The sequence below is a fragment of the Phodopus roborovskii genome, unplaced genomic scaffold, assembly GCF_943737965.1.
Source record: "Phodopus roborovskii unplaced genomic scaffold, PHOROB, whole genome shotgun sequence".
NCBI classification, from domain to species: domain Eukaryota; kingdom Metazoa; phylum Chordata; class Mammalia; order Rodentia; family Cricetidae; genus Phodopus; species Phodopus roborovskii.
In genome coordinates, this window is record NW_026126514.1 from 2,350,627 (window position 1) to 2,376,692 (window position 26,066).

The 26,066-nt window shown below is 38.4% G+C and overlaps 1 protein-coding gene across 5 annotated transcripts in view; it reads right to left on the reverse strand.

Moving 5' to 3' along the window:
- The window catches only part of Hectd1 (HECT domain E3 ubiquitin protein ligase 1), a 90,396-nt gene that overhangs the window by 34,598 nt on the left and 29,732 nt on the right, over positions 1-26,066 (reverse strand). For 4 of the 5 annotated variants that reach the window (XM_051195817.1, XM_051195816.1, XM_051195815.1 and 1 more), the window contains exons 13-23: positions 21,575-21,797; positions 20,406-20,669; positions 20,218-20,294; positions 14,837-14,971; positions 12,955-13,101; positions 11,294-11,388; positions 9,216-9,321; positions 3,976-4,110; positions 2,581-2,720; positions 1,928-2,251; positions 9-175 (exon numbers count right to left, since the gene is read on the reverse strand). In XM_051195817.1, coding sequence (XP_051051774.1) covers positions 9-175; positions 1,928-2,251; positions 2,581-2,720; positions 3,976-4,110; positions 9,216-9,321; positions 11,294-11,388; positions 12,955-13,101; positions 14,837-14,971; positions 20,218-20,294; positions 20,406-20,669; positions 21,575-21,797 — 1,813 coding nt within the window. The remainder of the gene's footprint in view (positions 1-8; positions 176-1,927; positions 2,252-2,580; positions 2,721-3,975; positions 4,111-9,215; positions 9,322-11,293; positions 11,389-12,954; positions 13,102-14,836; positions 14,972-20,217; positions 20,295-20,405; positions 20,670-21,574; positions 21,798-26,066) is intronic. The other variant, XM_051195814.1, reaches the window with a different exon arrangement.

The window sequence follows — 26,066 nt, forward strand, 5'->3', positions numbered from 1 at the left end:
CTCATTACCTAGTTGGTCTTCACATACTCCATTTACAGTGCCATAGAGTTCAAATCCAGAGAGTGAGAGGTAGTGTGTCTGTCCACTGGCATTCTTCCCCATCTGTTTAATCCTCACATGTCGCCACCCCTGCTTTTCATCCTTTGCGGGGTCAAGTGGCCAAGTTGCAGTTGATCTATAAATGCATTAGACAGAAAGTGTTTTAAAATACATGATTATAAAAAGAAACATTCACATGAAAAAGATATTGGAGGTGAAAAGGTCTTCTTACACAATAACAAACTTTAGGAAAAAAAAGAACATACCATTAAATCACGTTTTGATTACAAAACAATACTACCACCAAAAAAAAAAAAAAAAAAAAAAAAAAGAAAAAAAATAGCCAAAAAACATAAGCAGATAGATCATTGTAAGTTCAAAATCAGCCTGGTCTACAGAGTGAGTTCCAAGCCATCCAGGGCTACACAGTGAGAGCCTGTCTCAGAAAACAAAACCGATTACAAAAATAGCTAATAAATAGGAAATTTTAAAAAGAATTTATAATGTCAAATATTTGATTTGCAAAATGCGTAAGGCAAAAGGATGTTTAAAAGGAAAAATACTTTTAAAATGAAATTTTTGTAAATTCTTACCATTTTAAATGTATTAAATATTTTCTTTAATTCTATTTTTTTTTTAATTTAACTTTATTTTATGTGCACTGATGTGAGGGTATCAGATCCCCTGGAATTGGACTTAGGAGACATCTGTCAGTTGCCTGTGTTTGCTGGGAATTGAATCTGGGTCATCTGGAAAAACAGCCAGTGCTCTTTAACCACTGAGTCATCCTGTAAGCACCTAATTTTTTAACTTTAAAACTCAAAATCTTTGCCCACTAACCCTAATGTTAATACAGTATTTTTTTTCAAACAATATCAAATGTGGAAACCAACTTAGAAGAAATAACTTCTGAATCTAATTGTGACATAATACATATCTGGCCTGGGATATAGTACAGCTCAGCATATACAAACCCTATGTTCAATTCTCAGTACTACACATACAAAATCCATACCCATACCCACGGGGGGGGGGGGGGGGGAGATCATAAAAGTAAGAAAATTCTCAGGTAGCCATAATGCTACATACAAGCAATACTAATCTGCTGAACATTTACATCTATGATAATTATATGACTATGTGGAACATTTATAACTTTATTTTCATTTGTGAACTACACAACTCTCATAAATGTTTATATAAATATGCTCAGCTTTTTATCAAAATATAATCTGAACTTTATAAAAGAAATTTTATTCCATTTTTATCTCTATTTTTATTTAAGAGTGTTTCAAGTGTGTTTTGCCAGCATGTCTGTGCACTATGTGCATGCAATACCCACCCTCAGAGGCTAGAAGTGAGTGTCAGATGCCCCAAGACTAAAGTTACACACTGTTATAAGCTGCAGCAGGGATGCTGGGTACCAAAACTTAGGTCCTCTGATGAGCATCTTAAGAGCTCAGCTTAGCTGCTGAGCCATCTCTCCAGCCCCTAGTTATTGTGTGTGTGTGTGTGTGTGTGTGTGTGTGTGCACGCACGCCCACATGTGCATGGGAGCATATTTGCACAGACACTTACAGACACTTATCTGTTTTTTGGAGTTGGCTCTCTCTGTCCACCATGTAAATTTTGTGGCTCAGACTCAAGACTGGGCAACAAATGCCTTAACCAAGAGCCACCTCGCTGGTCCCTACCCTGATCCTTTTAACGTTTTCAATACAACCAGTATTTCAAACTGTCAATATCTAAACTACACATCAAGTGATTTGTTTTTAGAAAGGAAATCTTACTTTAATATTTCAAAAACTAGAGCTCTACAACACACAATTATAAAATTTCACAAGGCTCTTTACTGAGTTTCCCAATTTCCAAAGACACCTCAACTAACCCTGGTTCATTGAGACTGCAGTCATCAACATGGGTATACAGAGAAGTCCAGTTCTGTCCATCTTTGGATACCTGGAAAACCCAATTTCTCAGTGCAGACCTTCCATAGCCACGAGCATGACGAAGTGTATATGCTGATGGTATTACCCAGACACCCAGATCTATGGCAAACCAGGCATTCTTATCATCGTTGCTATGACAATTTAAAGCAGAATTATCACGACTCAGTATGTCTTCCAAGCGACCATATGGCAGATTTCTTCCTTCTGATGATGTTACTACTACAAGTCCATAAGCTGCAGGATTTACCCATTCATATGCAGTTCTACACAAAATTAAAAATTAAAAAAAGAGAAATCAGTATCATCAATGCAATTTGCATTTGCTCTTACTAGTTCTTAATTCCAAATTATAAACTGAGAATGGTGGTACACCCCTTTAGTAAAGCAGCTGGAAGGCAGAGACAGGAGGATCAGGAATTCAAGGTTACCTTGGCTATACAGCCAGCTGAAAGCCAACCTGGAGTATAATCTCAAATTTAACTTATGAGATAAATCCCTTAAGTAGAAGGTTCAGTGAGTAATAATTTTACTCTGCTACCTAAAACTTCTCCCAGCTGAGCACTGTCACTTTACCTTAAATGAAATAACTTACTTTGCATTGGTCCCAATCCAGTAAATGATTCCATTTTCATCAAAATCATGCTGGTGCCGAAATATAAAATTTTGGCCTTCTCTTAATTTTCGAACAAAAACAAATGAGGAACGGTCAAAATCATACCACTGCTTTGCTACCTAAATCAAAGCAAATACACAAGACTGTCACCTTAAAAACTTACTTGAAAAAACAGTAAGCCCTTTCCACCCTTTTCAAAGTCCACTGTGTTACAACAGTGTTTTTAAAACAATCATCTAGCCAAGAGTTAAACACTGGAAGACAATACAAAATAACAAAATGTCCCACAGCAAAAAGCTCCAGTATCAGTGACACAGTTTGCCTGTGTGTTTGCTTCTGCCATGCTGGAGATCAGCACTCAGGGCTTTACGTGATAGACAAACACTGTCACCAAGCCACACATCAGGTAAGGGTATTTTTCACATACTACTTTAATAGAAAAAGGTCTTTATTATCAAAAACATTTTCTATTCTCACTGGTCTTCAAATACCTTTACAGATATATGATATTCAAATTACGTATTAACTGTCAGACACTTTTCTCAGTGACTCACATCTATAATTGTATTAGGTTTATAATACAAAATTGTCACATGGGAATGATGGTTCACCTCTACAACCCCAGTACATGGAAGGTGAAGCAGTAGTGATGGGAGAGATCATTCTGTAAATATGTTTCTCTTATTGGTTAATTAATAAAGCACTGTTGGCAAGATAGGTGGGCTAGGAGAGATGGAGGATTCTGGGAAATGTAGTAGGGTTATGATGTGATCTTGGGAAGACAGGACCATGTAGAAATACATAATTAGTAATTATGGATTAATATTCAGAATGATATTTAAGACAGAGCTAGCCAATAAGAAATGCTAGTAATTGGCCAACAGCTTTGTAACTAATAGATTCTCTGTGTGTTATTTTGGGGCTGATGCAGCTGTGGGACCAGGATTGCTGGAAAGTGCTCTTTACACAGGAGAATCAGGGGAGTCAAAGCCAACTCAGCTACATACTTAGTAAGTGCAAGGACAGTATGGATTACATGAGACTGTCTCCAAAAAAAAAAAAAGAAGAAGGAAAAGGAGAAGAAGGAAGAAGAAAAAGGAGGAGGAAGAGAAGAAGAAGAAAAAACATAGTAATGAATAAGAGACTATACCTCTACTGATTGGCACTAAGGTTTTGTGTACTATTTCAATATTAGATGAACTTTAATAGTCATCTTATGGTCAAGGTACTGGTAAGACTATTTTCTAAAACATTTCCAGAAACAGAATTATTGGGCCCAATTTTATTACCCTAACTCTTGATATGTGTGTCCTTGACTTTAACAAAGCATCATGTTAAATGCCTACTTCGGGAATCCCCTGCCAGACAGCTCACCATTTTCAACAGATACTGTTCCAGAGATTCAACTGTAGCTAAGGGTTCCATCTTCAGCATCCTGCCAGTCCGATCTATCAATGCAGTTTCACCAGGTGCACGTTCCAACCGAAAGCGTAATCTTCTTGTAAGTATCTATGCAGAAATGATCAGCACCGGTTAGTATTGTAAAAACAATTCACAAACATGAATATAGTCGTACCAGGAGAATAAAGCCAGGTGTGTTGGTATATCTGCAACAGCAACATTTGGAAAAAACGAGGCAAGAAAAATTGCCACGAGTTTGAAGCCAGACTGGGTGTAAAACCTGGTCTCAAAAAAATAAAATGGAACGCAAAGAGTAAGATCAAAAAATATTTCTCCCTGGCTTGTTAAAAAAAAAGTTCAATGACTGACAGTGATTATCTAGGGAAAAAAAATTTCCAAACTTCAAATATACATAGTTTAAATAAAATTACTAAATACTATTCACAGACAGGGCCATGTGTGGTGGTGCAAGCAGGTGGGTCAGAGGTTGAGGCCAGCCTGATCAATACAATGAGTCCCAGGGCAACTAGACCTACATAATGAGACCCTGCCCCCAAAAAACATAACTAAATGAAATATATAGCTTATAAATCATAAATTCCAGTTAAGTTTCTTTAAATAGCTAATCAACTTATTCCTTTGCAGCCACATGACCCTTTCAAAATGTGTACATCTGTTTGTTTATTGTGTGAGTGTACATCTATACTTCTTATGTGTGTATGTGTGCATGCACTTGTGCATCTGCACAAGGAAAAATCAAGAGGACAGTCCACACGGTTCTAGAAATCAAACGCAGCTCATCAAGCTTGGTAGCAAGCACTGGCTGTAAGTTAGGTTTTTGTTTTACTTATTCATTTTTTAACTTATTCTATGTATCTTTTACATCATGTATGTTGATTCCATTCATTTTCCTGTCCCTCACTTCTGTCCTCTGCTCCTGCACCCCCTGATTAAAACAAAAGAGATAAAGGAAAAAAAACTTAAACAGGAAAGAATTAAAACTCTTGTCATAGAAGCTGCAGTGTGACACAGTGAGTCACACTGTAGAGCCCTTTTTCCATAACCTTTACTTGCAAGTGTTTGCTGCAAAGATTCATTGGTCTGGCACGAGGCATCTGCTTCTACTACACTATGGATGCTGGGTCCTCACTAGGACTCTTCTTTGGTATCCTATTGTTGCCTTGTGTTGTAGAAATCCTGCAGCTTTTGGGTCTGTAAGTCAGCTTCCTTTATGTGTTCCAGATCACAGAAGGGCTGGATTTTGGGGCGGGTCAAGTCATAACCCTGGGTCTAGGACTGGGCAACTTTACAACTGGTCTGCCAGATGAGAAATGGGGACGGCTGTCCCATGTTTACAATGCCAGGGCTGGCTCAGCCACACCTGGCCATAACAGGGTTGGCTCTCCCACTCCTATGACCACTGGGCCAACCCTACCACCTGCCCAAAGTTCTGATGGGGAATAGGGTAGGACGGGAGAAGACAACTCTCCCCCACCCATGCCATCACAAGAAAGATGAGATGGGTTAAGGGGTGGGGACAAGCTCTCCCATGCTCACAACTTGGAAGCTGGCTCACCGACACCTGTACTAACAGTGTTGGCTGTACTGTGCTGCCCAGGCGAGGTGCAGGGCCTGATCTCCAGAGTGTTGAAGCTGACAGGGGTCAGGGACAATTCTCCCATCTGCCTCAGTGGTTGATGGGGGTCAGGGGGCGGAAGGGGTTGCTTTCCTTTTAAATATTCTTATCACTTTAATTTACTTAGCTGGGGATGGGGCATGTGGTAGTCAGAAAACAACCTGTGGGCATCAGTTCTCCTTTAACATTGTAGGTCCTGGGAAATTAACTCAGGTCCCCAATCTCAGTGGCAAATGCCTTTACCTGCTGAGCCATTTTTCAAGCACAAAAAGTTAGTTTTAAATGTCGGTAAATGAGAACATAGAATCAGCTGAGGAGAGCTTCCATTGACATGAGTTTGGCTTCTAGTCATGCTCATGGAGAATGTCTTAAGTGATGTAAGAAGAGCCAACCCAGTGGTGGCAGCACCATTTCAAGAATGAAGAAAGCCACCTGAAGGAGCAATCAGGTAGCATGGCTGCATTTGTCTTTCTGCTCTTAACTAAGATGTGGCATGATCAGCAGGCCCTGTGCCCACAATGGTGGACTATAATCTGGAACTGTAGTCAATTGTCCCCTTCTTCCTCTAAATTGCTTTTAGTCAGTTAGTCAGGATATTTTATCACAGCCACAGAAGAAACGATACCAGCCTGTAATAAACTTTAAAAATGCAAGATAATTTTTAATTCAAAACATTTTAGTAGGCAACCAATTTCAGAAAGCTTTGTTTCTGCTATCTTAAATCCTACAGAAGCACTAGTTACTTGTGCATTTGGCACACTTCTGATCTTCCTTCTTTGGGTTCTGAGATGAAAAAGTACACAAGTTGGGCTGTGTAGCTCAGGTGGTAGGTAGAGTACTTGTCCTGGGTTCAATCCCCAGCACCACAGAAACCCAGCAAGATGGCTCACATCTGTCATGCCTACTAGTTCAAGGTCATCCTCAACAAGATAAGGCCAGCCTAGGTTCGTGAAGTCTAGTCTCAAAAGCAAACCAACAAACAAACCACTGAACAAGTATGAAATAAATGAAACTGGGAGGGTGGAAACATGGCCAAGCCAATAAGAGTTCATGTTGCACTTCTAGAAGACCAGGATTTGTTTCCCAGAACCCATACAGCAGCTTACAACCATCTATAGTTCCACTTTCAAGAGATCAACAACCTCCTCTAGCTTCTGTAAGCATCAGACCTTCACACGGTGCACAGAGATGCAAACACAATAATTATACACATAAAAAAATATAATGATTTGAGGAAGTGAATTTCCAGTCTTTGAGTCTATCCTCCAATTCACTCAGCAAGAATAAAAGCCCAAAACAATGGATTAGTATCTTTGTCCTTATAGATCATCTGAATGAAACACAAAGTAGTCCTCTATATTTTTTCAGTATTTTTACAATCACACCTGGAGTGGTAAGCTCTGCAAGATTGGAGTGGCTTTAGTAACTTAAGTTTTGTTTGTTTTTGGAAATAGGATCTCTATGTAACAAGTGAGTTTTTGCAGTTACAAAAACCTTCACTGGCTTTGAGTAGGCTCTGCTTTGGCAAAGTAAACCCTTAAGTGATTATTAAAGGGTTACCAAAGGAATAGAATGAATGATTCCATTACCACTCCCAGACAAAGCTCAGGAAAGACTGAGGATCATAGGGCAGATGGACTGGAAGAGCCAGAGGTCAGGATGAACTAGGAAAAGACCCCTGTGGACACGAAAGGCAGTTATGTCATGAACTGTCAACAGTTGTGGTTGTCCCATACACCTGCACAAGATCAATCTAGTCAATACTCCAGCACTGAGGGAATGGAGCTCATAAGACACCACTCCTAGCTGGGAAATAACCCGCCAACAGTGTTCCTTGCGGTAGGGTTGCTGGTATGCTACCCATGTTAACAGTGGACAGCTCTCTAGTCACATGCATGCAGGTTAACCTAACTACTCTCAGTAGATTTTGTCTTTATATGACATGAAGTTGGAGAGATACAAAGAGAGGGAACCAAGAAGAGTTGTAAGGGGAGGTGAAGAGGAGGCAAAATAAAATGAATTAATGTATAATGAAAAAATTTACTAAAATGTTGTTTTATAGAGTTTAATTTGAGCAGAGCAGTGGTGGCACACACCTTTATTCCCAGCATTTAGAAGTCAGAAGCAGGCAGATCTCTATGAATTTGAGATCAGCCTAGTCTACAAAGTGAGTTCCAGGACAGCCAGAGCTGTTACACAGAGAAACCCTGTCTCGAAAAAAACAAACAATACAACAACAAAGAGTTTAATTTGAACACATGGGGTTGGGAAGAGATCCGAAGTTATTGTCAACCACACAGTAAGTTTGAAGACACTGTAAAGAACATTAAGACCTGGTCTCAAATAATAATAATAACAATAACAATAATAATAATAATAAGCCTCCATATCTAAATATTTTCATTTTTTTCATATCTGAACACAGACTTCCAACAAAGAGACCTGGAATGTGCAAGTAAGTGGAACCGAGAAGGTAACTGGCTAAGTAGATACAGCCCTCAGAAATTAGATTAGAAAGTAGAAAGGAGGTGAACACAGTGACTTGTGTCTATAGTGCCAATAGTAGAGAGGCAAAGAGGCAAGTGGATCTCTCTGAGCTCAGGCCTTCCAGGACATCACAGTGAAAAACCTTATCTCAAAAAGAAAAAAATGGAAGAAAGATAAAAACCTACAGGAGCCTGTCTTTTCTCTTTAGCACTAGAATATGTGGTTGTTTGAGGAAACCCCTTATCAGACACTGAGTCTGCTGCTGCAGCTATATAATAAGATGTCCAGCCGCCAAGACTGAGTGCTAACTGGCTCCTTCTTTCTGTCTTGGTATGTTTTTTTCCTTTGAACAGACCAGACTCCATTTATAATTTTAGGATCTTTTAACTTGATTTCTCATGTTAAAAAAGTATCTATTCCTGCTTATGGTCTATAATAGCTTAATACTTATTTATTAAATACAATTTATATCATAGTAATATGATAAAACAAAATAGATTTAAAATAACATATACAAGAATCATTTAAAATGTTAATTTTTAAAAACTCAAATGAGCCAAGCAATGGTGGCACATAAGTTAAATCCCAGCACTCTGGAGGGTAAAAGCAGGTGGATCAATGTGAGTTCGACGCCAACCTGACCTACAAAATGAGTTCCAGGACACCCTGGGGTGTTACACAAAGAAACCCTGTCTTTGTGGGGGGGAGGGGGGGTTAAAAAAAAAACACAAATGGGATATAGAGATGAGACAGTTCAACAGCTAAGAGCACTTGCTGGTCTTACATAGGACTCGGGTTCAGTTCCCAGCACCCGCATAGTAGTTCACAACCACCTGTAACTCCAGTTCCAAGGGACTTGGTGCCCTCTTCTTGCCACCTCTGATACTCATGCATGTGGGGCATTACACAAAGGCAAAACAATCATACAAATAACTAAGTCATTCTTTTGAAAAATCAAACAGCATTTAAACCAGAATCTTAAAAGTTAAACTGAAAATTTTCTTAATCCAGCATGAAAGGAAGAAAAATTTTAAATAAAAATAAAGCCTATCAATGTAACTAAATGCACACAGTTATGCTTTTCAGTTACCTGGAGGTTATATGTGGATCCTGGTGTATCATACAAATGGAGAGGTAGTCGTTCAATTGATTCTAGTACAGCTATTAACTTTCGAATTAATGCAACTGCTGGTCTGCTGTGAAGACAAAATAAATAAGAGCTTTTCTGTAACTGCATGCTAATCTAATGTAGACCAACTCCACATACCCTCTGTTTTCTTCAGTGGTGCAAAGCCCAGGCGTATTAGACAGCTCCCTTGCTTACAGTTGCTTGTTTGTGCCACCAATAAAGAGGTCAGACAATGACTTGCAGCACTTGGCTCTGTCCTTCCAGCATGTGTATCCAGGGATTGAAATCAGATCCCATAAACCTTAGCAACTTCTGAGCAGTCAGAGATACTCTCCTAACTCAATTTCTGTGCTTCAGAATGAAATACATGGCTAGAGAAATGGCTGAGTACCTAAGAGCACTTGTTGCTCTTGCAGAGAACTTGAGTTTGGTTCCCAGCACCCACACCAGGGAGCTCCCAGCCACCTGTAACACCAGCTCCAGTGCATCCGAGGTCCTCTTTTGGCCTTCGAGGGTACCTGTGCTCATACATGCCCATACATAGACAGACTAATAAAATTTTCAATTAAATACAAAGCATGTGTGTATTGTACTATTTAGAAAGCTATGTGTTACAGTTAGTACAGTAATGTTTTCTTTTCTTCATTTTTTTATTTGGAGAAGTGTGGAGCCAGGGTTTCTTGGAACTTGCTCTGTAGCCTGGTAAGCCATGAGTGCTCAACTCTCCTTTCTCCGCCTCCTTAGTTTAAGCAATCTATGTTGCCACTATATCTGATTGAACACAGCAATATTTCAATTGTTATTCTCAGATATAATATACAGTCAGTTAAATGTCACTTATAGAAATTCTACCATATTCAAAAGTAGAGAAAATAATACAATTTACTACCATCAACCCAAAATCTAGCAATTTTGTACTGATAGCGAATCTGCTTTTATTTCTACACCCTGCAGACCTCATTCCATTGTATTTTGAAGAAAATGATAGTGTGCCATTTCTCCTAGAGGTATTTTAACTGTATGTCCCTACAAAAGGATACAGTATCCCTGCCACAGTTTAACTACAATTACCATTTAATATAACACATTTAGTCAATGCTCAATTTTTTTTTCAAGGGTGGTGGGAATATTATATTTAGCTCACGTTGGTTTTGAACTCACAATCTTCTGTTTCTATCTCCTGAATAACAGAATTTCAGCTGTGTGGTGTTCCACCACCATATCTAGCTTTTTATAACTGTGAAACAGATGTTTACTATACAGTCCAGGTTGCCCTCAAAACTTATGTAGCTTGAGTGTATCTTAAACAGGCATGTTCTTTAAACTAAGTGATCACCTGAGGTACTGACAAATACGGTTTACTTTCTTCTACCAGATAGATTCAAACAACATTTCAATATTTTTTTTTTCATTTATATTTATCAAGCTACTTTCACTGGGTAAGATAATTCCCTCTGTCAGAGGATCCCCAGGTGATTAGGTATACTGAAGGCACTGAAGTTGTCAGTGATGGGGCTGGAAATGAAAAGATAAGTCAGCCAGCTCACTGGAGGTAAAGAGGAAGCAACTCAAGACCTCCTGGTGCACCATGCTCTTCCCTTCTGTGTAACAGTCCAGGGACCGCTGTCTGCTGCAACAACCCCTTAGCAGCTTACACAAGGCATTCGAATGTAAAGCTTCTGGAATCTCTGGTGCCCACATACCATCTATGTACCTTGGTGCTAGCCCTGTGACTCATCTATGTTTCCACCTTCTGTATGATTCTGTTTTTCTTGTGAATATGGAAAGATTTTTATAACTATAATAATGGGTGCTACAAGATTAAAGATTGGTGTCAACTACTGTTAAAAAATAAAAACATAATTTCCTTTGTGTATACAAACACAGGCTTACTTAAAAGAAGTACACCAAGTATGCAAAGACTATAAGTATCAAAGTAAAAGAAATTTGGGGTTTATTTTGTTTGGGTGCTAGATATTAGTCCAAAGCTCTGCACATGACAAATATGACTACACATACTCCCCGTCTCTAGAGTTTACCTTTCATCATCTTCACTTTCACTAAAGGCTGTTTTGAAGACATTTATCCTTTCTACCAGTTGACTACAATCTTGCTTCATATCCAAGTCTATGCTCTAAAAAAAAAAAAAAAAAATAGGTAAAAGGACATTTATATATTTTACTGCAATATATCAGAAGTGTATGAAGATATACTTTAAACTATCAATACAATTTCAGTAAACTCATTACTCATTTAGTCTTAGTCTTTCAACTAAAAAAAAAAAAAAAATTTTTTGTGTGCCCAGAGTAGGCAGTGATTGACATGCAGTTGCTTCTCTTCACTAATGCCGTATGAGAGTCACCAACTATGCCACTTTATTAGTGTTTCCCAAAGTAGGACCAGTGACTTTACATTGTACGAGAATCAATATTTTCCATTTTCACAGTGCTATTTCAATGAGTTTGGGGGTAAAAAATATCAAAACCATGGCTCCACAGATATTAGTAAAAGATATATTATCAATTGCTACTATAATTTCAGTAAATGCAAATACAAATGGTGAAATTTATGGTTATGAGATCCACTGAAGTTAAAGACTTTAAGAAAAGTTTAACTTTTTCACCAAATAAAAATAAAAAGATTTAAGCTGGATGGTGGTAGCAAAGGCACTTGGGAAACAGAGGTTGGCAGATCAGACCAGCCTGGTCTACAGAGTGAGTTTAGGACAGGCAGGTATATTACAAAGACAAATCATTTCTCAATCTCTCCTACCCTCCCTACCTCCCCCCCCCCCAAAAAAAGAAAGGATCTAGAAATTAAAATGAGAGTCAGAAGTAGTAGCACTTGGGAGGCAGAGCAGGTGGATCTCTTTATTCTAGGCTAGACTCTACAGGGTGAGTTACAGAACAGCCATGAAAGCAGAGAAACCCTGTCCCCCAAAATCCAAAAAAAGGAAAGAAAAATTAACGGGGCTGGAAAGAAGACTCAGAAGTTGAAAGCACTGGCTACTCTTCCAGTGGACCTACATTCTATTCCCAGCACCCACATTGCAGCTCACTACAGTTCCAGAGGATCCAATGCCCTTTTCTGGCCTGCATGAGCACTGTATGCATGTGGTGTTCATACATGCAAGCAAAACAAAACATCCATATGCATAATAAAAAAAACCTTAAATTTCTCAAGTTAAAAAAGATAATAAAGGGGAAATAGAACTGAAATAAGAATGTTTTTTTCTTCAGTGAAAAAAGAGAAAATATTTTTATGAAACTGAGAATATTTACAGTAGGCTAAGTGTAAGAGAAATACCTGATTGTTAGTAGTTAAATGATCACATTATGCTTCCTAACACTAAAGTAACTTCAAGCATGTGACTTAAGTACTAAGTTATTCTATTTTATTTAAGTGCTGAGGAAATGAGAGCATCAAATAATGTTAACTCTTAGGCTAACATGTATTTGCAATGACATCTTTACTAAAATAAAACTGTAGAAGTAAAACTCAAATAGATTCAAATACTTCATTCAATTGGCATAATGTAATGATGTAACTTAAAGGAGAATAATTAGGTATATTAACGTTTAACAATTTCTCAGTTTTAAAATATTTCTTAAATACTTAAAACAAATCTACCAAAAGCATAACCACAAACACTTTTTAAAACTTTATTATGCCTTTGTTTTCTAGTACAAAATAAACTTACATTGTTTAAAACGGTAAGAAGCGCTTGGACTAACCCACTACTACACATTTCATATGGTGAAATTGTGTTCTCATCCTTCAGAAGTACAATTAGGTTTTCTAAAGCTGTCTTCATTAAATCTCGCCAAGTGTTTTCCCCTTCAATACACTGAAAGAAAAACATAATTAATGAAAACAATGTAAAAACACACAGTCCTTAAGAAAATAACATATAACACCAGTCACTGTGAAAACAGGTTAAAGTTCTATTACCAAAGCAAATTATTAATAGTAAGCTAGCAATATTTGTTTGTAAAAAGCCCATGTCAAAAAGTTTAGAGAGTTTCAAAAGCATACTAATCATGTATGGTGGTTTAGAGAGCCTGTGTATGCTGGGTCCGTAGAGGCCCAGGGCAGCAAATCTCCCCAGAGCTAAAGTTCCAGGTGATTGTGAGCTACTCAGCTTGAGTGCTAGGAACCAAACAGAGATTCTCTGCAAAAGCAGTATATACTCCCCCCCCCCCCCTTTCTGTCTTGTTTTTCCAGATAGGGTTTCTCTGTGTACCCTTGGCTGTCCTAGAACCTGCACTGTAGACCAAGCTGTCCTCTAACTCACAAAGATTCACCTGCCTCTGCTTACAAAAGGGCTAGGATAAAAGGCACGTGCCGCCACTATATTCTTAACTATCAAGCTATATCTCTCCAGCCCTGATATTTTAAGTTTTATTATTCCTGTTAAACTTTGTTATACCACAGCATTTCTGTTGAACCCTGATTATTGCAATACTGCAAAACAGTCAAAAGAATGTGAAAAATAATAAGCATGGCTATATATAATCAAACCATTTCATGGACAGTGAAATTTTACCTTCATATAATTTTCATGTAGCATGAAACATTTTCCTCTTTTTGACCATTTTTTTGTTTGTTTATTCAAGACAGGGTTTCTCTGTGTTGCCTTGGCTGTCTACATCTGTAGACTGGGCTGGCCTCAAACTTATAAAGATTTGCCTGCCCTGCCTCTCAAATGTCTTTTTGACTATTTAACAACATAGAAATTGGGGTCTGGAGAGATGGCTAAGTGATTAATAACACCACCTAGTGCTCTTAACCTGGTGACTGGGTTCACTTCCCAGCACCTACATGGTGGTTCATAACATCTGTAACTCCAGTTCCAGGAGCTCTTATGACCACTTCCATATGCAGGTTAAGACGCTCATACACATAAAATGAAAACATATTTTAAAAATATAAACATAAAAATTACTCTTGCCTCATAAAACCATACTGAACTGGGTGTAAGAACAAATTTGGTTTGAGGGATATAATTTTCTGACTCTTACTCATTACCCAGAACATAAAAAATATGGGATGAGGAGCAGGGTAAGAATAGGACATAACACAAACTAAAATTCATTGTTTGTCTCAAAATCAAGAGATTGGGACTAAGCATATGAATCTATAAACCCCAGCATTTTGGAAACTGATATAAGAAAATTATGAGTTCAAGACTGTCATGAAGCACACAGCTACAGTTGATCTCAAAAAAGGAAAAAGAGAAGTCAGGCATGGCAATAAGGCCCGTGATCTCAGCTCTTGGGAGCCCGTGGCCAGGGAGCCTCCTAAAGTTTGAAGGCAGCTAGGAGAGCCAGGGCTACTCAGGAAGACCTTGTCTCAATTATATAAAAAGCAGGGGCTAGAGAGACCCAGGTTCACTCCTAGCACTCACTGCTGGATCACAACCATTTGTAACCCCAGATCAAGGGGGTTCTCATGGCTTTTTCTGGCCACTGGTGCACCAAGCACATATTTGGTGCACAACCATATACATGTAAGCAAAACACTCCAACACATAACACAAAACAAAAAAAATAATAATCTGAAAACAAAAGAGCTTAACATACTTGTCTATTTGTATGAAGTTCCCAAGATGACTCTAACTGAGTTGCTATATTTCTGAGTGTTACCACTACTCCGCGAGGCATGCTTTCAACAGCTTTAAAGTGGTCGTCATACAAATCTCGAGCCATAGTTCGTACCTGTCAAAATAAGCAAAGAAAATATAAATTCCACTACAATTATCAACATTACCACTCATCAGCGCATTCTCTATCATATATATTATGAATCACCTATCTACCTATCAATCATCTATCAATCTATCTATCATCTACCTATCTATCTATCTATCATCTAGCTCTCTCAGACACTCACTTGCAACCCTTTAGGAATTAAGAAGTTTGAAGCAGTGCATATAGCTCGGCAGTCTGCCTTACATATATACACAAAGTTCAATCTCTACCATCATCATCATACAAAAAAAAGTAAGATTTCTGTCCCCTATCAACTTCTACATTGTTAGTATTCTCACTCATTGTTCTAATTGCTGAAAAGACACTAATAAGATTTTAAATGTTCAATAAACTAACTCTTTAAAATGTCCAACAGTACCCTTTTCAAAATAAGAGTAACTTATTCATGAATAACCAATTAGAAATAGAAATAACACCACACCTCCCCGCAAAAAGGGAAAATCAAACCACTTATAATTCTAACAATCAAAGCTTACCCTTTTAACATTCCGGGATACAACAAGCTTTTAAATATTACTCACATATCATACATACATTTACAAATTTATAGATTTTACCATAAGAAGGCATGATCTGCCAGTTGGGTATTAATGAGTAATCACTGAAGTTAATACTATGGTCTGATAAATCTTAGTACATGATATTTATTACAAAGTCACACTTGAATATTTTTATATTATTAAATTATTTTAATGAAACATGTATTTATTTGTACAGTTAATGCAAATTTAGGATTTCTCTAATTTGATTCCAAGTATAGCTCTATTGCACCAGAAAATAAAATATTCTTCTAGTACTTCAAGTACTGGAAAGACAGCTCACAGGTTAAGAGTACATATTGCTCTTGCAAAGGACCTGACTTTGGTTCCCAGCACTGACACTGGACAGCTCCATGTCATTTGATACCCTCTTCTGACCTCCATGAAAATCCACATCACACACAGGTGGTACACACACGCATGTGTACACACACCCCACATACACCAAATATATCCTATTTTTTCCAAGACAGGTTTCTTTGAGCAGCCCTAGCTGGCCTCAGATTCATAGAGATTCACATGCTGGTATTTTAATTAAAGACATGCAACAACACACGAGGCTTAGAATCTTTGAAAGTACTTAATAATATCTGTCCATTTTATTTTTGTATGGATTTCTACATTAAAACACAGCAAACCCTAGATTATGCTACAGTATTAAACAGTATTAAAAATAAATCTGAGGTTAGAATAGTTAAAATTACCTTTACCTAAAATAAATATATTTTGCTGTTACATGCCAAAGAATAGCCAACTGGTTACTAACTTGTCAATTTCAAATCAAGGAATTGTGGCTGATATCTATAATTCCAGAATATCAGAAGGCTAAGGCTCAAAAATAAAGAAAAGAATTTAGAAAGGAAATAAACCAATCAAGAAATAGGATGAATGTTTGCCTATCACAACGTTGGATCCTGAGGAAAAAGAAAAGGGGCAGAGAGTGAATCCTGTCTGACTCTAAGAGACTAGAAATGTAGGATTGACACAATCTTCTCACTGATTGAAAAAGTCAGTTGTGAATCTAGATGGAGTTGGTGGATACACCACACAAGCCAAGCACCCTGTCCTTAAAAGCAGAAGGGCCAAAACCTAGAAACCTTTCACTAATCATGTGACACATCATCATTGAAGCCATCATATAAAAGGCTGGGGCATGGCTCTGAGGTCAGCATTGCCAAGCCTGCACAAGGCTATGTTTCACCCTTGGCACTGAAAACGACAATTATCTGCACACGGGACTGTAGAGAGCTGCGAAGTGCCACGCCTTAAAGATGGCGCTAGCTTCCGCCTTCCACCTTCCCGATGGTCAGTGCTCTCTGTCATAAACAAGTCCTTATTTGGCTAAGCCTGTTCAGCTTGCTTGCTTGCTTGCTTCCGTATAAGAGCAGCCTATCTGCAGGGTCCACGTGGCTCACTGGGGTTGGTCAGCGCAAGGGGATTTAAGCCTGTGCAGGCATTTCCCCAGAGAAGAAGCTTGTTCAAGGATCCTGATTAAACTGCTAGAAGAAGATCTCCCCTGAGTTGTGTCTTCCTTGCTGGTTGAGGTTGGGCGCGACATGGGACATATGAAACACAAATCAATTGGCTCTGGTTTTTACAATGCTTGCTGGGCATTACCCCAGGGCCCCAACATCCTAGGTAAGTGCTCTAATACATATCCTTAAGGAAGATTTGGGTCCTACCCTAAAGAATATACAAATTTTCCAGGAACTACAAAGTTCTGTGAGCTGTATCTGGTTAAAAACATTTCCACAATTAGTAGCTGGCACTACATATTCCCAGGAATTCCTGAGAAAAAAATCATTGGCTTTTTAAAGACTTATGAGTTAGTTACTCGTCAGTATCTCAGAACATACTCTGTATTTACACATTTGCCTATTCAGTAAAAATTACTGATACTCTCAAAAATCTATTGTTTCTAGTACTTCCTGGTTCTTCATGAATATTCGAAGTTCATCAAAAAGAACTATGTTGCCAGACATACATGTTCCCAGCTCAGCTCAAGTAAGGTGACATTCCAACACTCATATTCTGAATAAAGGTCTTATGTACTCTGTGTAGTGTCAAGTTTTGTATTTCTGTGTTGTTAAGTTCATTTCACTGTTTAACACATAATACTGATGCACTTTCTACTTTGTAAACACAATCTGGTCACGCAGCACAGAACATAACCAGCTTTTTGCTAAATATATATATATGCTCAGGTATGGCACTGCTATAGCCAGGCAAAAAGTTGAAATAAACAGTGCACATAAAATATCTTTTAACAAAACAACACAAAAATAAAATCCTATGAGCCAATTCACACAATGCCCGTTAATGATGAATACTGCATTCACTTTGAATTCCATTTAGTGTGTAATAGATATCTTGAGTCATATACATAGCCTCCCTTCCTTTTCTTCTTGTTTTCTTTCCTTTTAGTTTTTCGAGACAGGGTTTCTCCAGATAGCCTTGAAGCCTGTCCTGGAACTTGCTTTGTAGACCAGGCTGGACTTGAACTCATGGAAATCCGCCTGCCTGTCTCCTGAGTGCTGGGATTAAAGGCGTGCACCACCGGACTCCTTTCTTCCTTTTAAGACAGAGTCTAACTAAATAGCCCTGGATGTTCTGGAACTCTCTATGTCAAAGAGGCTGGCTTCAAACTCAGAACTATGCCTACCTCTACCACCCAAGTACTGGGCTTAAAAGTGTAAGACACCACTCCCTGTGAGTAAGGTATTTCTTTCTGAAGTGTTTCAAATATATTCTAAATTTAAAGTAATATCTGACCTTGCACTCTTTTAAGAAAATACAGAAGCAACCACAGAATGCTAACATAGCTATAAATTTACTCTTTCACTGACAGTGTATGCGTGTACATGTGCAGGTCAGAGAACAACTTGTGAAGACTTGGTCCTCGCTTTGTACCATGTGAGTCCCAGGGATTAATGTAGACTTGTCAACAAGCGATTTTTTTCCACTGCACCATCTTGATGGCTCTAGACTCATCTTTAAAATCTGAGGGAAACTCTTCTAAAATTTACAGCAAGGAAACGTCTCCAGGATAACTTACAATACTGATAACAAAAACTGAAGAATGAGTATGCTGTTTTGTTTATAGTGGTTTTTTTGTTTGCATACAGGGTTTTGTGATGCAGGTAGCCAGCCTGGCCTAGATGACCTAGACCTCGAACTCACCCTGCCTCACCATTAGTGTTTTTACTCTTTTTTTTTTTTTTTAAATAATAAATGGTTTATTTTAAGATTTATTTATTTTATGTATGAGTGTGTTATCTGTATGTATGCAGATCCCATTATAGATGGTTGTGAGCCATCATGTGGGTGCTGAGAATTGAACTCAGGAACTCTGGAAGAGCAGTCGGTGCTCTTATCCACTGAGCTATCTCTCCTGCCCTAGGGTTTTTATTCTTAAAAATAGTTGTTTTGCTCCAACTAAAACACATTATTTTAAGTTCCCTTCTGTAGTCTCAAGTAGCTGCAAACACTATATTTTAAAGATATTTTCTGGGACAGGCATACTGGCACATGCCTTTAAAGCCAGCATGTGGGAAGACAGAGGCAGGCAAATCTTCAGCCTGGTCTAGTAAGTTCCAAGCTAGCTACATAGTAAAACTTTTGTATAACCATTATAGGTAGCTAGAAAATGTTCAATCTGAGACTATTTTAATTGCCTTTTGACATATGCCAGATGCAGAACATCTGGTAAGTAACAGGAGAACTGTACTGGTCCTATTTTACTTATTCATTTTTTGCAGTATTGGGGATTGAACCCAAGACCTCACATGTACTAATGAAGTACTCTACTACTGAGCTATCCCCAACCCTCTTTTGGCTTTTTAAGATATTTGCATAAACTGGCCTCAAACATACTCTGTAGCCCAGGCATGCCTTGAATTTGTTATCTTCCTGCTTTAGTCTCCTGAGTAGCTAGGTTACAGAGCATGCCACTAGACTTGACAACTAGCCATGCTTTCGAAGAACAATGCATATCTCATAAATACAATTTTAAAATGAATACTATGGGGTTTTTACGTTAATGTGTTTGCTTCCAGTGTTTTGGTTTGGGCTTGTTTTGTGGGTGGTGCTAGGAACCAGATCAGGTGAATGCCCTATGCTATAGTTCTGACCTCTTTACCGCTAAGGTCCTACATTCGCCTAAGTCAGCTAATTACATAAGCACTAAAACTATCTGAATCCAGAAGAAATCAGTGAAGTTACACCATCACAAAGTATTACATCGGGATTAGGAAGTAAAATGACCATCTTTTAGTTTAGTACTTAGTGTGGTTGTGCATGTGTATACTGTGGAGCTTCCTGGATCAAACCAAGGTTGTCAGGTTTGACAGCAAACACCCTTACCCACTGAGCCATCTCCCTGGCCCATAAAATTAAAAATATTTAAACATCTAAAGTTTCATTCTTTCTTTCCTTTCCAATTTTCATTGATTCTAATGTTAGTACATGCATAAACTAATATTGTACAAAATAATTAACAAAGGGAAAAAGCATAACTAAAAGCTTCTCTTTGGGAAGCTTGAGATACATGTTTAATCTTTCCAATGCTTATCAGCTGTTCCCGGAAAGTTTCCAGTCAGCACAAAGGGGGGAGGGGGGAGGGGGCGCAGAGTTGAGCACACTGCACAGACCTACCTTTTGCTTTGTTTTTTCCAGCTTGGATTTTAATTTTCTGCCTCTTTTGCCAGTCCAGCCAGTCACAAACTCTGAACCTGAGGGAGAAGGGATGGCAAACAATGTCAAGGAACACTGCACAGAAGACATTGTGATACTCTCCAACATATGCACTTATTCTCACTGCCGAACTAGCACTGCACACTTACCCAGAGACGTTTCTGCAGTAAACGAATGTTTAGTTCCTCTGTTAGATTCAAAGACAAAACCAGGCAAGTCTTCTTTTAGTATTGTAGCTTGCTGACCGTCAGAGTTATGAATAGCAATTTCTCCTTCTTTCAGACATGTTAATGACCAGTTCCCTACTGTAAGTTTAGTGGGTCCTGGTGCTGACAGTATAGGTTGGCTTGAAGTAGATGGCTTTACTTGGCCTCGAGCTCTTTGCAATTTCTCTAAGAATTCACTTCTGCTTTCTATAAAGACAAAATACTTGTTTAAAAAAAAAAAACTACCCTTTCAAATATATCAGATTATTGAAATCTTTTATAAAGTAAGCATTAGTAGAGTTTTACTCTTCAGCAGCTTCTGACTTATCTGACCTACATAGGTTCAGGCCTAAAGCAACTTTACAGACATCTTTTTTAAAAAAAAATAAAAAACAAACTACAAATGAGGCTTCTAAGACATAACAAGACATCTATATACCTATGGAATTTGCTATTTCATAACAAAAAAAAGCTTTATCTGAAAGACTGACAAGATTAAAAGTAACTACAGTGTTCTTCCTTGGCACATAAAATAAAAAGATATTTATGAGGTGGACACTTGGCTGTGCACAGCACTCTGTGAGTTCAAGGCTAGCCTGATCTACAGTACAGTAAGATCCAGGACAATCAGTCAGGGCTATACACTGAAACCCTGTCTTTAAAAACAGGGGCATATTCATGAGGCATCTCCCTTTTCTTTTCTTTTCTTTCCTTTTTGTTTTGTTTTTCAAGACAGGGTTTTCTCTGTGTAGCTTTGGAGCCTGTCCCGGAACTGTTGTAGACCAGGCTGGTCCCGAACTCAGAGATCCAAGTACCTCTGCCTCCCAAGTACTGGGATTAAAAGCATGTGCCACCACCGACCGGCACTTGTGACGTATTTGCATAGTACATTTTCCCCCTTTGAAACAGGGTTTTTAGATAGCCCTGGCTGTCCTATAACTCACTAAGTAGCTGAGGATGGTATTGAACACCCAATCATCTTGCCTCCAATTCCCAAATGCTAGGATTACAGATATATACTACCATGTCTATATTAAAAAGGGACAAAACTGTGAGCCAGAAAACCAAATTGTAAAAGCTAAGAAAATCCTTTAATTAGAACAAAGTCTTACCTGAACTATCCGATCCACCTTCAGGACTACCACTTGAATACATGGTGGCAAGTTTTCCATCCAAGATAAATCTGAACCATCCATTACTTCCATTAGATAATTCCAAAGCTGCAGCATCACTCCAAATATATAAGCAGTCCCTTCCCCTAATAATTGACCAGTCTCTCCAATGATACGGTTTACCTTGCTGCAATTCTTTGGCATCTTCCTGTGGTTCATCTTCCTAAATGTGTAAAATTATCCAATAAATTTTTGAAATAATTTCATTTCAAATATTCACAGTATTTAAGAAACATGAATATGAACCAGATTTATAATTAAAATGTAATATTTAACTGCTTATAATTCCACATATATTGTAATCAACTAATTACCTATTAACTATATCTTAAATAATGTCTTAAAATAATACTTATATAAAGTGTATCATATCCAGGTATGGTGGTAAAAGTCAATGAATTAGAGCTTTAGACTAATACACACTAATATAATTAGCTCTAATTAATCTACTCACTATATCTCTAGTCTGTAGGCTGAAGAGGAAGCTCACATGAAATAACAGTATACAGATATAATGCAGTCAACACCAAGTTTTTCAAAATAAAATTTCTTGGATAAAGAAAAGATAATATATACATACACACTGATATACTGCTGAGCTATTAAAAAGAATGAAACCTTGTTTCAACATGGATAATGCTGGAGGACAGAATGTGCTAAGTGAAGTAAGTGTGATACAGAAAAGATGAGTGCATGTGCTCTCCTATGGAAGTTAAAGGAGTCTTATCTCTTGAAAGAAACAAATAAAATAGTGGCCTCTAAAGGACAGACGGGGAAGAGGCTCTGGGAACACTGTCAAATTGGGCAATAGGTAGAAAATACAGGAAGTTGTTCTTCTACAGTAAAGCAGAGTGACCACGGTCTACAGCCATTTACTAGATCAAAAGAGGAGCCTGAAGGGTTGTAACAAATAAAAATGCCCAACGTTCGAGGTGGAAATGCTAATCCCCAATTTGATCATCAAACATTGAATTTACTAATCATCTTTATCATGCTGTGTCCAGCAATGTATAATTATGTACCAGTTAAATATTAAATATAAACATACCATATACATACATACATGCTAAAAAATGAAAATTGATAATATTTTCAGACATGTGACACATGCCTGTAATGCACCCTTGGGAGATAGAAGCAGTAAGATTGTAAGTTTAAGGACAGCCTATATTACAAGTGAAGTTCAAAGCCAGCCTGGCTGCATACTGAGATGCTCTGTCAAGAAACCAAGGGTTGAGGGCCAGAGAGATGGTTCAGTGGGAAAAGGCTCTTGCTGCCAAGCCTGACAGCCTGAGTTCAATCACTGAAACCACATGGTAGAGGGAAAGAATTCAAGTGCTGATAATGCAGCTCAGTGGCTTCTCTGGCAGTCACAACGCCTTGAGTGCATGCAAAGCTCTGGTAGAGCACCTGGACAAGAAATCACATCCTGATTATTAAGCTTGTAGAAAGACAGTAAGCTCTTACGTTAGAGACTGAAGGAAGTGATTACAATAGGCAGGAACAAACAGCCCACCCAAAAAAAGGCAGTATGGCATTTGGGTGACACCGGCTAAAAACTCATTGCTTCCTTTGTGCCACTTGACCAACACAACCTCATGTGTGCTCCATATGCCATCTGCACTAACCCTCACAGCAACCTGGAAGGGAAGCACTACTACTATTTCCAGTGCAGATGAGACTTGAGATCACAAAGGTAATGAGCAATGGAACCAAAAAGTCAAGCCCTATTTTCTCTCAAATATTACACTAAGCTAGTGTCTGGTTAAACTTGGGAAGTCTGAATTAAGCCACTTTTCAAGGGGCAAAACGGAAATGTTTTGCCTACTATTAACCCAACACTCAGAAAGTGTTTATTTAAAGAGTGTAGCCATCATGAGACACCAATTTCATTTCCATGCACTCAATCCATGTAGTGGTTTGTTTGATGCTTCCCAGGGGTACTGGGGAGACAGCAGGAGTTACAGTGCAGTTCAGGCCCAGGGTCATCAGGGTTGGGGGGTGGGGAGGAGCACCAGGAACAACTGCCAAATAACAGACGATTATCAGTTTCTCTAAACCTAGAGGTTTCTGTGGGGCTGAAAAGAGAGCTCAGGAAAATGTCTGCCACACAAACATGATGAACTGAGTCTGACCCCCCCATAACCCACATAAAAAGCTGGACATGATAGCACATGCTTATAATCCTAGCACTGGGCAGGTGAAGATATCACTGGTCTGCCAGTCTAGCTGTAGCAATAAGAGCCCCGGGTCCTGTAAGAGACCCTGTCTGGAAAGTCAAGGCAGGCCAGCAAGATGGTTCTGCAGAGTAAAAAAAGCTCTTGTGGTGCAGGCAGGCCTCCTGACCTGAATTCAAACTCCAAAAGCCACATAAAGGTGAAAAGAGAGCAAACTCTATGAAGTTGTTGTCCACTGAACCCCCCAACCACCTCCACACACAGTGTCACACATATTGCCCACCTACACATACATGCACCAATAAAAACCTATTTTTAACTTAAAAGAAAATAAGGTGGATGTTCCTCATGAACACTCGAAGTTGACATGTAGCATCTTTCCACACATGCATGTGTGCACATACATGTAACATATACACACTTTCTGCTCCAAATCATAATGAACTAATAAAAAGCAAGCCTTTCAAATCCACTGTCTCCATGATAAGCAACTTAACAATAGACAAGATATATTGGGGGGGAGGGGAAATAATATCAAGAAAATAAAAAGCAGTCAGAGGAAATTTTCTGGCCAGCTTCATAAAAAGTACCTACAGAATCCAATCATATGAACTGAGGAAGTAGAGATACAAGTTTGAGGCATTTAACCCAACTGAACTATGAAGAAACAGAATCCAGGGTTTGGGAACAAAAGATCTATAAAAATATACAGTGTGGCCTCCTCTGAGTACTAGGAATTCTCATGGATAGTATGATGCTCTGTAAGATTAGCAAAGAATGACTGTAAAGTCATAAGCTGAAAACTTACCAGAGATAAAACAAGGTGCCAAGTTATAAGGGGCATCCTAATCAACCATGAGAACTCTCACAGGATCCAGGATAGTCAGTAAATACCAAACTTAAAAATCAGTTAGGGGCCACTGAAGAAAACTTCCCGAGAATGAAAGCTAATTCAGAACTACTCTAGTAAGGACTAAAAACAAGCCTACAAGTAACTTGATTTGTTCTAACAATAACAGCTTACATATTCTTTCACAAAAATCATAAAACCCAACACTCAATATTTATAGTGTACAGTATTCAATAAAAAAATTACTAAACAAAAGCTGGGCACAGTGGTACACCTCTTTAATCCCAGTACTTGGGAAGTAGAGACAGATCTCTGTGAGTTTAAGGCCAGTTTGATCTACATAGTGGGGTTTAGGCTTAACAGGGCTACATAGTGAGATCCTGTCTAAAACCAACCCAAAACAAAACAAAATGAACAAAAAAACAACAAAAAGCACCTAAACAAATAAACATGAAAATATGACCCATAATAAGGGTAAAAGTCAGTGAACAGGAAGAAACTAGGAAATTAAGAATTTAGAGAACTATAAACAAGGACATTAAAGCAAGTATTGTAACTGTCTCCAAAGTTTAAGGAGGGCTGGAGAGACGACCCAGAGGTTGAGTACTCGCTGCTCTTGCAGAGGGCCGGGGCAGTATACAACCATTCAAACACAGTTCCAAGGGATCCAACACCTTCTTCTGGGGTATTCAGAGATACCAGACACACAGAAAACATACATACATTCATGTAGGCAAACACTCATACTCATAAAATTTTTTAAATTCTTAAAAAAAAAAAAAAAAAAGGAGGTTCATTATGATGTTTCAAAAGACAGTAATCATTATGGCAAAAAACTGAAAGGAAAGATGAAAATTAGAGGGCCAGCAAAAAAAGAGATAGTTCAGCAAGTAAAAGTGCCTGCCACCAAAGTCTGACACCTGAGTCCAGGCCCTGGTCAAACCCAGTGGAGAAGAACTGACTCCTCAAAGTTATGACTCCCTTGGTTGTCCTGGAACTTGCATTGTTGACCAGGCTGGCCTTGAACTCACAGATTGGCCTGCTTTTGCCTCCCGAGTGCTGGGATTAAAGGCGTGTGCCTTGTAATATTTTTTAAATGTACTCTGTCTAGCTGTAGTGGCTTATACCCGTAACTTCAGGACTTAGGAGGCAGAGTTCAGGTTCACCCTCAACTACACAGAGAACTGGAGGCTATGTGAGGTCCAAACACATTTACACACACATAAGTATCTATGGAAATGATAAAGCAAATGGAGCAAACTGCTAACAACTAACAGATGTGACAGGAATTCTGATATTCTTTATATTTGGAGCCCTGCTATAAATTTAAAATTCTAACAGAAATTTTAAAGGAAATTTGGCCAAAAAGATACATATGTAGTGCTATTTTATATTTCAATTATAT